The sequence below is a fragment of the Marmota flaviventris genome, chromosome 9 (genome assembly GCF_047511675.1).
Source record: "Marmota flaviventris isolate mMarFla1 chromosome 9, mMarFla1.hap1, whole genome shotgun sequence".
NCBI lineage: Eukaryota > Metazoa > Chordata > Mammalia > Rodentia > Sciuridae > Marmota > Marmota flaviventris.
The window spans coordinates 118,588,666-118,602,442 of NC_092506.1; the positions used below are offsets into that span (position 1 = coordinate 118,588,666).

A 13,777-nucleotide genomic window follows, 5' to 3' on the forward strand; every position below is an offset into this window, starting at 1 on the left:
CTGGATTAGCAAAAAATGTGTAAGTGACTATTTAGTAATGCCTAACACTTTGTCCCATGCCTTTCACTTTATCCAAATCAAGGCCAGCTAAACTCCGGCAGGAGCTGAGTTGCTGATGTGATGTGACTTTGATCAAGTCTCCATGGTCAAGCGGTAATCACTGAACTGGTTGACTACTCTAGGAGTTTCTTACCTCTCTATTTTTTGTCAATGAAAAATCTTGTGTTTCTAAGATGTTTTGATGTCAGTAAATGCTACCATCCTATTTTGTCATATAAGAATTTGGAAATCATGCTATTTTATTTTATTTTCATGAACATGAGTCCTTGGGATACCACCCTCTCTAATGACAGTAAGATAATGCAAAAATTATACCAGTTAGCACGCTGCCAAGCACACTTGGGAATAAGCCTATGGAAAGATGATGATGAGGGTAAAAGATGACAAGGCAGAAACATGACTTCAGTACTATACAAAGCCTAAGAGGCAACCTCAACTCATAGAGGATAGCAGATGATAGTTTAAGATCTTTTGGTTATAATCATGATTTAAATCTTGTTTTTGTATAAATACATTTTATTATTCCACTTACTTCTTACCTCAGTATCCTCTTTCCTGAGTGGCTTTCCTCTTTTTCTGTTCCCCCTTGGATTAGCCTGAGAGCTCTTAGGTTGCTCTTTCTTTCTTTTTCGATTCAAGTTAGATTCCTGAGGCCAGCTCTTCTTTAGAATCTGAATGCACTTGTCAAACATTACTGGGTGAAATACTTGATTGGCTACACTACCTAGTCATAAAGAATAAAGAATATGGTGTGAACATACTATGTATACAACCAGAGATATGAAAAATTGTGCTCTATATATGTAATAAAAAATGTAATGCATTCCGCGGTTATATATAAATTAAAAAAAGAATAAAGAATAAGCAACTTACATATAATTATCTTGAGATACATCTATAACAACAGATAATAAAGTTAAAAAAGTAAAATACAGGCTTTTCATTAACTGTGAATAATAATCATCCTTTGGCAAAAAAGGAATCATTTTTAACTTCAGCTTGTTGGGTAAGCAATAGTGTTGAATTAGAAATAACAGTATTCCTTCATCTGGCTATGACAGAACAATTGATTTTATACTTGCCCTCCTACCATAAACAATTTAAAACCAGACCAAAATGTCAAGAATAACTATTTTAAGGCACTGAGAAACTAGTGGCATAAGGAAAGCAATCCTTAGGAAAAGGGAAACAAAGGTAAATCCTGAAATTGGCTCAGTTTTATTTCTACAAGTAATTTCTGGACAACAGGAAAGAAATGATAAATCTGTACAGATTATGATGGTGTTTCTAAGTTGAGACATGAGAGTCAGAAAGACAGGGCTAGCTAGAATTTATAAGGAAGAGTACATTAAAAAATAATAGAAATCTGCATAGGGCTAAATGTAAGATATGTACATGTCGGGTAAAACTTCATTATGGATGGCTAAAAAAAAAAAAAAAAAACAAAAACAAAAAAACTTTCCAAGGCACCAGAAGAGGAATTATTTTCACAACTCACATAGGATTGAGAAGTTTGAACTCTATAGACAGCCTGAGTGGAGACCTTGATAGAACTCTGAAGCAATCAGATACATCTTAATAGTAGGACTAAACTAGATGTTGAGTAAAGGCTGCTTTATTACCTGTCATAATAAAGGATTTTTAAAAGCTTCCATAGAATCAAGTTACTCTACCAAAAGTTGTCTGTCAAGACATACTTAAATCCAGACATTCAACAACCTAATCTTTGTCTACTATCCAGTAAAAAAATTACTAAGTATGCTAAACAAGGAAAGTGTACCCCATGAAACAGAAACTAGTCAACAGAAACAGTCCAAGAACAATAGGGATAATGGAGCTACCTGACAACAACTTTAAAGCAGATATTATAAATAAGCTCAAGAATTAGGGCTGGGAATATAGCCCAGTGGTACAGCATGTGCTTAATAAGGCCATGGGTTCAGTCCCCAGCACTGAAAAAGGAAAAACAAAAAACAGGTTTAAGATTTAAATGTAGATATTAGAATAATTAAGAGAGAAATGAAAAAAAAAATTAAAGAATCAAATGGAATTTCCTTGATCTGGAAAAGAAACTTTCACCAGATGCACTGGATGCTTTTAATTGTCGATTAGACATTACAAAAATAAAGATAAGCAAACTTAAAGTAGAAATATAGAAATTAAAAAAGATTAATAAAGACTGGGTAAGCTAAGGAAGAATATCAGTTTACCATGAGTCCCAGAAAAAAGGAAGCTAAGAAAACATTTGAAGAAATGTAACTGAAAAATTTCTAATTTGTTGAAAACTATAAATACAAAGATCCAAGAAACTTAATAAACTCAATCATGATAAATACAAAGGAAATTATAATGAAGCATATCTAATCAGATTGCTGAAACAGAAAATCTTACAAGTAATCAAACACCCTCCCCTACTCCTCGAAAAAAAGACACAAAGCATATAGAGGAACTATGTTAAAATTCACAGATGTGCAGTCACAGTGGCACACACCTGTGATCCCAGAAAATCAGGAGGATCTTGAGTTCAAGCCCAGCCTCAGCAACTTATCAAGGTCCAGACCCAGTTTCTAATAAAATATAAAAAGGGCTGGGGATATGGTTCAGTGGTTAAGTGCCCCCTGAGTTTAATCCCTTGTACCAAGAAAAAAAAAACAAAAAACCCAAATCACAGATGCCTCATCAGAAACATCGTAAATATGTAAATGAGACAACCATGAAACATCTTTAGACTACCAAATGAAAAGAAGCAAATCAAACCAATATAAAACAAAAAACCTATCAACCTAAAATTCTATATTTGGCAAAAACATGATTAAAGGTGAAATAGTCATTTTGTGCAGTCAAAATCCATGAGAGTTGATCTCCATCAGACCCGCACTATAAGAAATATTAAATAAAAGTTCTTGAAGAAAAATTATATGAAGATGACAACTTTTATTTATTTTCTTGATTTAAAAAATTCTATAAAAATAAAAAAGAAATGTTAATGAATCATAGGGTTTACAACATACAGAAGTAAAAGTTTGTATACCTATGCAAAGAAGAAAGGAAAATATACCATCTTAAGGTTACTGCATTATGTGTAAGTCAGCAGAATAGTATATGAGGATAGACCCAAATCAAGTACTTACATACATTCAAAAAAGCATAGATAATAAGCCAAAAGAGATTTATAGGGTACTAAAGAAATCACCATTAAAACAACAACAACAACAACAACAAAAAACACAGAAAGAGGGACAAATGGAACAAAAACAGATGGAATGGGATAAACAAAAAATAAATAGCAAGTTGTCAACCATCCATACTGAAATTATATGAAGTTTAATTTAAACAATCAGAAGGATAAAAAATACAACCCAGTAACAGACAGTGTGTAAGAAACCCTTCAAATACAAATACACAGATTAAAAACAGGGTTCAGTAGTGCACCTGTAATCCCAGCAGTTTGGAAAGCTGAGGCAGGATGATCACAAGTTCAAGGCCAGCCTGGACAATTTAGTGAGACCCTGTCTCAAAGTAATTTTTTTATTTATATTTATTTGTTCTAATTAGTTACACATGACAATAGAATGCATTTTGACACATCATACATAAATGGAGTATAACTTCTCATTCTTCTGGTTGTACAGGATGTGGAATTATATCAGTTATGTAATCATATATGCACAGAGGGTAATAGTTTCCTATCCATTTTACTATCCTTCCTACTCCCATACCTACCCATTCCCTACTCTTCACTCCACTCTGCCTAATCCAAAGTACCTCTATTCTCTTACCCTCACCCCTTATTGTGAATTAGCATCTGTATATCAGAGAAAACATTCAAGCCTTTGGTTCTTTGGGATTGGCTTATTTTGCTTGGCATAATATTCTCCAGATCCATCCATTTACTGGCAAATGTCATTCTTCTTAATGGTTTGGTAATACACCATTGTGTATGTATACCACATTTTCTTCATCTGTTTAGCTGCTGAAGGGCACCTAGGTTGGTTCCACAGCTTAGCTATTATGAATTAAGCTGCTATAAATATTGATGTGGCTGAGTCACTATAGTATGCTGATTTTAAGTCCTTTGGGTATAATCTTAGGAGTGGGACAACTGGGTCAAATGGTGGTTCCATTCCAAGTTTTCTAAGGAATCTCCATACTGCTTTCCATAGTGGTTGCACCAATTTGCAGCTCTACCAGCAACGTATGAGTGTAGCTTTCCCCCCCCATCCTTGCCAACATTTATTGTTGCTTGTATTCTTGATAACTGCCATTCTGACTGAAGTGAGATGAAATCTCTGTGTAGTTTTGATTTGCATTTCTCTAATTACTAGGGATGTTGAACATTTTTCATATATTTCTTGATTGATTGTATTTCTGCTTCTGAGAAGTGTCTGTTCAGATCCTTAGCCCATTTATCAAAGTAATTTTTTTTAAAGAGCTAGGATGCAGGTCAGTGTAGAGTGCTTGCGTACCTGTATAAAGCCCTGGTTCACATCTACTCAACATTGTATGGGAGATCCTAGCTAGAGCAATAAGGTAAGAAAAATAAAAGATAGCCAAATTGTAAATAAATTAGTAAGACTGTGTCTATTCACAGATGATATGGTCTTATGTTGGAAAAAATTCTTTTAGGACCAATAAATGAGTTTTAGCAAGGCTGAAGGATACAAGATAAATAATCAAAAATCATCTCATTGCTACTACTAAACAATCCAAAAATGAAATTAAGAAAACAATATCATTTATAATAGCATTGGAAAAAAAAACAAAAAATATTTAGGAATAAGTATTCAAAATAAGTGTAAGAGTTATACACTGAAACTATCATTTAAACATCATTGAAACAAATTTAAAGAGACCTAAAATAAATGAAAAGATATCCTGTATTCACAGATTGGGAGACAACATTAAGATGGTAACACTCCCCAAAATGATCTACAGATTCAATGCAATCCCTGTCAAAATCCCAGCTGTCATTTTTTGTAGAAATTCACATGCAGAACCTACAAATCATACAGAAATGTAAGGAACAAGGAACAGCCAAGAAACTCTTGAAAACTGTGAATGAATACTAAGTATCAACAGCATCCCAACCATACTGCAGAGACATTTAAAACAGAAGGTAATTGGCGAGAATATAGCTAAGGCATAAATATCAATCCGAATCATCTGGCAGTGAAAGAGAGGAGTGAAACAAAATTTCTAAAACTACCACTTTTCTGAGATGGCCCAGTTACAACCGAGATACTACAACACTTAGCAACTAAATTCTTTAGGAGCAAGTCATTAAGGAAGCATTAATAACACAAATTGTTGTTCAAGGTTTTAAATATATTTTTACCTGTTCCCAAGCCATTCTGAAAAAATCCTTAACATGAATTACAAATGCATTTATACACACAAGCAGGCCAATTTGACCAATCCTGTGACTTTCTTTTCTGTAATAAATAGGTTGGAGGCATGTAGCTCAGTGGTAAAGTGCGTGCCTAGCATGCATAAGGACTTTGGTTCAATCTACAGCACCACAAAGAAAAACAAAATTTCAGGTTCTTTAGCTCCAGCTCAATGTTCTACTTATTCACTTCCCACAGGAAGAACAGCTAACCTAAGCACTATGACAAGCACAAGGAAAAAGAAGAATAGATTTCATAAATAGAATCCTTTTCGGTTGTTTCCTTCATCGAGTATTCCTAGTTGCTTTCACACTTTGTTGACCAGAATGGTTTTAATCTATTTTTAATACTCACATGGGAAAGCTATAACACAATGACTCCTCACAGAAGCTTTTCTCAATTTTAACAGTAAGTCAGAAAAGAGGACAGTATCAGAATTTTATACAAGGGCTAGGAGGGGGTGGGAGCAGAGTTCTTGAAGTTGAGAAGCATTCCCCCTCCAGCTTGATACTTCTCAGATTATGTGTATTAGGTTATAGATATAGCATCATTTCAGAAAACAAACACGTCTAATGTTAAAAGAGAAAGAAATCTTTCAAACACCTATAATATGCCATGTACTTGCTTTCCTTTAATCTTTGGAACAACTCTAAGAGACTGGTTACCACTGCTTCATTTTATAAGTAAAAAAATGTGTAAGCATTGAAAACAACACAGAAAAAAAAATAACAAATGATTTGTCCTACTGTATCAAGCACAGTCATCCTTTGGTATCTGCAGGTGATTGGTTCCAGGACCCCCATCAGAATCCAAAACTCAAGAATGTTCAAGTTTTTTTTTTTTTTTTTTTTAGTATAAAATAGCACATTTGCATTAACCTCCATACATGCTCCAGCACACTTGAAATCACCTCTACATACAATACCAAATACAATGCAAATGATAAGTAGTTGATATACTGCACTGTTTAAGAAAAAAAGTCTGCTCATGTTCAATAGAGGCAACCATCGCAGGCCTAAATATATATATAATGCATCAATAACAGTGTAACATTTTTCTTTTTAAATATTTCCCATCCAATAGTTTGTTGAATCCACAGATGATGCTGAACCCTCACAGGAGACAGAAGAAGGTATACATACCTGGTACTTCTAATAACAAAAAATAAAGCCCCGCAGCATGAAGACCATATTCTCGATATTGTACATTGACATTTTTCGAATGGACTATTTGAACAAAGTGATAGAATAACGCCACTAGTGTACTATGGGAAATGTTGTTCTCAATGAAGAATGTCCAAAGGCTCTGAAGGAAAAAGGAAAATCACAAAAGCCAGTAATTAGAGAAATAAAAAAAATCTCTTACTTGCTTTTTGTAAGAACTTAGTGACTTATAAGAAGAGTAATAATGACCAGGAATGAAGCTCAGTGGTGGAGTGCATACAAAGCACTGAGTGTTCACAAAACCTGAGTTTGATCTCCAATAACCCCCATCCAAAAGGAGTAATAGAGCAGTGTGATTTTTAATGACAAGGGTTTGCCATCTGAAATGATAGATCAAAATAAAAAAATTATCATTCATCCTAGAATTGCAATACCTTCTGGTCTATTCCAAATTCTCTCCCCACCCCTAGTAACCATTGTTCTATCCTCTGATTCCAATTCTTTGCATTGATTTTAGAATCTGCATATAAGTGAGATCAGATGGTATTTTTCCTTCTGTGACTGACATATTACATTTGGTGAACAAACAAGTCTAGGGGTCCAATGTGCAACATGAGGACCGCAGTTAAAAATACAACATTGAATGCTGAAAATCTGCGAAGACAGTTGACTTCAGGTGCCCTTAACACAAAAAGGTAATTACAGAAGGTGATGGGTATATAAATTTACCTGTGGTAATTATTTTGCTATGTATAACAAAACTTGTAAACATTATATAAACACAAAAACAAATTTATAAAAATCTAATAAAAAATTATAATTCAAATCAGATGTGGTAGCACATGCCTGTTGTACCCGGTACAGGCTTAAGCAGGAGGATCCTTTAAGCCCACAAGTTCAAGATTAGCCTGAGTAACATGGTAAGACTGTCTCCAAAAAAAAAACTATTAAAAATTGCAAATATATAAATATAAGAGAAATACATTCTTGGTTGTTTTAAATATATATACTTATTAAATTATTACAATATAAAACCATAATAAAACTTCAGGAATACTCAGAAAAGTTACCCTTCCATCTATGTTAAATATACCCAAATCCATTTATCACTTCTTGCTGAGAAAATCAGAACAATTTATATTAAAATTTAAATGTTCTACAGACTGTGGGCAATAGGAGCAGAAAAAGAAACACTGAAAAATTTCTTATTAAAATTTCAAAAGTAACCTAGGTGAGAAAGAAAACAAACCCTAGGGCAAAAATCACAGTTTTATTAATTTTATCATTGCCCCTCTGCTTCTTCCTATTAAATACATGAAGAGGAAATGAGTCATTTTATAAACTAAACAGAGAAACTAAATATAGTAGTTTTAAAAAACACAAGTCTCTTAAAAAATGAATATCATACTTCTTGCTTCCTTGAAAAGACAGGGTACGTAGTAGGTAAGGCTACAGATTAGTCACACTGAATAGCATGTGGCACTTTAGAGGCCATTGAAAATCTTTCCATACTCTGCTTTCCTCCATGATGAAACTTTTGCAAGAAATTATCTCTTCCTACCCTTACAATAGTCACATTGTTATTCCTAGTGCCAAGTGCATTTCCACTCTACTTGCCTGGCTCCAGCTGTTGGGTCACCTCAGCAGTATTTGATCCCACGGCTGCTGTCCAGCCCTGGCCCCAGAGACCTGCAGTCCTATACTTCTGACTCCTTCTCCTATGGTGCCCCATTCAACTACTCTCCATTCCTGTCCTGTCCTGATCTCTTTTAACTTGATCTCATGCATGGCTGTGCTTCCACACATAGCTTGATCTGGAAGTCTGCTATTTCTCCTGGTCTTCTGGACCACATTTCTGGAAGGTGCAACTCTCAAAGATCTCCAAACAGAATCTCACATTCAAAAGTCTAGAATGGGCTGGGGTTGTGACTCAGTGGTAGAGTGCTTGCCTAGCATGCATGAGACACTGGGTTCGATCCTTACCACTACATTAAAAATAAAATAAAGATATTGTGTCCACCTAAAATTAAAAAAAATTCTAAAAAAAGAAACAAAGTCTAGAATGGAACTCAACATTTCTACGTGACCTTGCTTTCTCCCTTGCTTCTCATCATGATTAACAATATCATCATCCTCTAGTTTTAATATCTTGGGGATCTTTGACTTCAATTTTTCTTTCCCTGCCAATTTAGCATTTTGCACCATGCCTTAGATATCTGACAAAGGCTTCCTAGTTCACAAAGTCCTATTAATTTTATCTCAATAAAATTCCCTAGTTTTTAGTCTTTCTTTGTGTTCGCACAACCAAAACTCAAGAACACACCATTAACACTCTACACTACCATAAAAGTCTCTCAAGGATCTCTCTGTATACATTTTTTCCCCCACTTCATTTTGTCTGCAGTCAAGAATATTTGTCCTAAAACTAATATGCTCATGTTATTTACTCTATTGCTCACTGTAATCTCTTCCATTTGGGGCTGACTTTGAGGTAATATATTACTATGCTTAGAACAGAAACTCATTTTCAATATTTACCCTATCAAAAGTTTTCTAAACTCCATAGTTAAACCTCACTTAAAGGTTACCCAGGATCAAATAGAACTGTTAAACCATCTCTATGAGTAGTATAGTACTATCTGTACTTCTTCAGTGATGTGGAGTAGATGGGAGGGAAGCAATCACAAAAAGTAATATGTTAGTGTGTTCCTACTTGGACATTTTCAGATATAAATTTTATGTATGTTTTGTGTATTTTGTTTTGCTGTGGATATAATGTAAATCTATTGATGTTAGAGGTTACCAGTGTATAACCAATTAGTAAAATTAGCACACTTTGTATATTTTGTGTTGAAATTCACAGGAAAGCTTGTCCTCTGTAAATGACTTCTGGACATGAATTTGTTCAACGATCTCCAAGCATTGCATATGCCTGTACTTGCCTACTAGACTGAAAGTAGAAGAAAGTAAGGAGGGAAAGATTCAAAGACAAAATAGCATATTAGAAGATTATAACCATTGCTATGTGTACAATTTTATTTAACAGTTCTGTGTACATAGTGGACAGGTGCTTCTATATATTTGTAAGTAATTCATATATTTAAAAGTAGAAGTAGAATAAGACCTTTTGTAAACAGCTTTTAAAAACTGATGGGAAGGGCTGGGGTTGTGGCTCAGTGGTAGAGTGCTTGTGTAGCACATATGGGGCCCTGGGTTCAATTCTCAGCACCACATAAAAATAAATAAATAAAATAAGGGTACTGTGTCCATCTACAACTGAAACAAAACAAAACAAAAACTGATGGGAAATACTGTGTTTGGAATTGTTAAACCATTTCTGAACAGAATATTGCCAGTACTTGTTCACTGGGTTGAGGGAGGTGAGAGGGGAGAAGTTGTAAAAGGTGTTTCATTAAGAATATGCTAAAAGGGGGATAAAGCCCAGTTGGTAGAGTGCTTGCCTTGCATGCACAAGGCCCTGGGTTCAATTCCCAGAACCACACACACACACACACAAATAAAGAACCAACATGTTGTTTAAAAAAAAAAAAAGCATGCTAAAAAATTTCAACTTACACATTGTCCTATAATGCACATTTCATTTAACTTTGTTGTACTGTATATATTGTATATATACCAGACAAAGAGGTCCCAATTTTTTAATATCTAGTCTCTAAATAGTAATAGAGGATGTTAATATATGACAAAAGTAATAAACACACATTTTGTACACTTTGTGCTAAAATTCATAGAAAGGCAGTCTTCCGAAAAGAACTTTTGGAAGTGAAATTGTAACATCTGTGTGTGCCTATATCTATAGCATGTGACACAGGAGAAGGAAGTGGAAGAAAGGAAGGATTCTAAGCCAGAATGATCCTAATTAGGAAGATACTTTCAGAGATACACATTGTTATATGTGTATAGTTTATTCAACACTACTATATATATAGTGAACAAACTTAAGACCTTATTTGAAACCTCTAGTCTTTCTAGATGTTTAGAAGTGCACAAATATGTTAAAGGTAGAAGTTGTAAACAAAACATTTTGTAGTTAAAAAAAAAGTTACCCATGATCTGTTTATTTTCAGTCTAATTTATCGTTCTGTATCCCACCATGCATTTTAAAAATGACACATGCCACACACTCACAATTCTCTCAACATTCTCTGCATATTCCCATTGTGTCGTTCCTTCATTTCTTTTAGTTCACATTCTACCCAACTGTGAAGACTCACCTCTGGCTGACTGCTTTCTACAATCATTCCAATCCTACCATGGTCCCTTTTCCATGGCCCTATTAGATGATATCTGCATTTCTTTTGGAGCATTGTTTACAATATGATTCACAAAATACTTCTAGGTTCCCTAGACTAATGATGGCACCGTACTTCTCCCCTCTCCGCAGCTACATGTGGTCATTAGATTCACTTTAACCAGTACTCAAGTGTTTCTGGAAAGGCTATTTACTAAGGGACAGACTCTGTACCCTTAATCTCAACTGTCTTCTAAGGTACTTAATGAAGTGCTTAGCATTACAAAGATGAATTAATTATCAGGACATATTAATAGTACAAAACAATGAGTTTCATTGTGACATTTTACTGATTGATAGATACTGGAGATTGAACCTCAGACCTCATAACATGCTAGGATTTTCCTCTCCACTGGGCTACCTAACCAGTGTTTTCTATTTTAAATTTGAGAGGGTCCTGCTAAATTGTCTAGATTGGCCTTAGATTTGCAATATGCCTGCCCCAACTTCCCAAATAGTGGGATTACAGGCATGCATGACCATGCTCAGTTCTCATGATGACATTTTCATAATGCACAAAAATTCTTTGATCATAACCACCTTCCTTATTACCCACCCCTTCTCTCCCTGGGGATAATTTAGTTTTGAATAACTATATACAACCTGTAATGAAGACACTTTTTGTTAATTTAAATGTTTCAAGAATATTAATATCTGTTTTTTAAATTATACTTCCCAGCACCCTCCCCCCCCCTTTTTTTTTTTAAAGAAGTTAATGATCTAAGTATTAATAAGCACACTAGGTAGAACTCAATATTTAAAGGTAATCTTTGGAAACCTGTAATTCATCTAATCATTTTTCAGTTAGGGCATGTCTGTATTGTTATTTCTATTATTTTTGGCCTTTTTTTTTCATATTTGGATTGTCTGATTTTCTTCTTTGGTTTTGCCTTTACACTTTTGCTTAATTTGCTGTGGTAAAAAGTGGTCCTGTGTTGTCAAGTCTAGTAGTGTAGTGCACACCTGTAATCCCAGCAGCTGGGGCAGCTGAGGCAGGAGGATTGCAAGTTCAAAGCCAGCTTCAGCAAAAGCAAGGCATTAAGCAACTCAGAGCGACCCTGTCTCTAAATAAAATAAAAAATAGGGCTGGGGATGTGGCTCGATGGTTGAGTGCCCCTTAGTTCAATTCCTGGTACCAAAAAAACCAAAACCAAAACCAAAACAAAAATCAACAACAAGCACATTAAATCTTTCGAAGGAAGGTTATTAAGATGTTGCAATGAATGAACCATATTCTTTATTATTCTTATTGTATCCTTTATGAATTGTGAATGAAAAAAGCTAAATTTAAAATTATAATGACTGCTACTTTTAACACCTAAAGATGGCTTACTTAATTTTTTAAAATAATTTTTATTATTATTTTTTTTTACCTCCGAGGACTCATGTTCTTCAGTAGCAAAGGGAAAAAGACTTTCATAAAGTTTTGTGAAGGCATTCAATCCAGTCTCTATGATCTCTGCTTCTATGTTGGGATCCAGTGGTTCAGTCTCTGTGAAGTCCAGTTCCCACACTGTGTGTACCCATTCTAAGGAAAAATGTAATGAAAATAAAAGTGCTTTAAAGCAAGTAAAAGTTGTCACATACATTCATGAAGACAAAAATCACAATTCACATTTAATTACAGCAATACAAATGTTACATCATTAAAAGAAAGTAGTAAAGGTTATGAAAAAATTAAACCATAACTGGCAATTAGGTTAACCATATAAAAATATCAAAAAAGAAAACAGTTTTTAGATGTTAAAAAGCTTTGGGGAATGAAATTTGAACACACTTAATGATGAGGCTTTTCTATAAGTTCTCTCTACAAAAAAAATAAAATTAATCAATGATGGCCTCGGATGCTTCTTTCTGAAAAATCTAATAACCAAGTTAATAAGCCCAAATAAAGTGACATTTATTTAGAAAACAGTTGTGTTTTCAAAAGTGGCCCTGCACAGTGTAGGGAGTGGACAGGAACAGTTAACATTAGATACTCCAGAAATTTCTCAGGTTGACTATGAAGGCTTGGGCCCAGATGGCAGAATCAGGAATGGAACTGGTAAGCAGAACAACCGGTTATGGTGAGCGTTCATGAAAGGGAAAGTGTAGCTTGACTGGTGCCATTAGCTGGCTTTAGGAATCCCAGTTTCATTCTTGTGACGTTTGATGTCCACACGTGATACATCTAGTTGATGCTTATGAACAGGAAGTACAATAAATAAGTCAAGAGGAAGAAAGAAATTTGGGATTTAAAACTAAAGAAAGAGATGAGAATGGATATGTCCAGGAGTTGCAGAATGAAATCGGGGAGGCCATAAAAACAGATGCAGACTCAGTGGAAGAAATCAACCAACATAAAGTCTTTTTTAAAACGGTTAACTAACGATATTGAGCCCCCACGGTAAATCAAGCTGGTCACGATCCTGGCGCGGCACAATCCTGGAGATCCCAGACAAGGCCGAGTGTTTAGTGTCCCCACCCCTCCCCCATCTGCACCCGGACCCGGGCTGAGGTTCCCTTGGGGAACCCTAGTCCTGCTCCCAGGGACTCGCGGCTGCGTCTGCTTACCGAGGCTGAGATCCAATGGGAACCATGGTTGCAGGCCGCTCCCAAGGTCCCGCAGCGCCACCATAATCTCTGAAGCCCGGCTTGCCACCGGTACCCAACTTTCAAAGCTCGCTCCCGCGCGCGCTCCGAGACGTTCCTGCGGACCAATCAGCACATAAGGAATTTCTAACCGACCCACCGCCAGGCTGGGTGGCTTTCATTATCTCAACCAATCACGTGGGTCGTTCGCCGCATGCGCAAAGAATGAGGTTGAGGCTAAGACTGGAGGCTTAAACTAGGTTCCACCGGGTGATTTGTGTGTG

At 35.4% G+C, this 13,777-nt stretch overlaps 1 protein-coding gene across 1 annotated transcript in view; it reads right to left on the reverse strand.

Annotated features, from left to right (window-relative positions):
* Window positions 1-13,777, reverse strand: part of Ncapd3 (non-SMC condensin II complex subunit D3) — a 78,918-nt gene that overhangs the window by 64,093 nt on the left and 1,048 nt on the right. The window contains exons 2-5 of the mRNA XM_027945409.3: window positions 13,476-13,611; window positions 12,296-12,450; window positions 6,590-6,752; window positions 600-784 (exon numbers count right to left, since the gene is read on the reverse strand). Coding sequence (XP_027801210.2) covers window positions 600-784; window positions 6,590-6,752; window positions 12,296-12,450; window positions 13,476-13,539 — 567 coding nt within the window. The 5' untranslated portion in view covers window positions 13,540-13,611. The remainder of the gene's footprint in view (window positions 1-599; window positions 785-6,589; window positions 6,753-12,295; window positions 12,451-13,475; window positions 13,612-13,777) is intronic.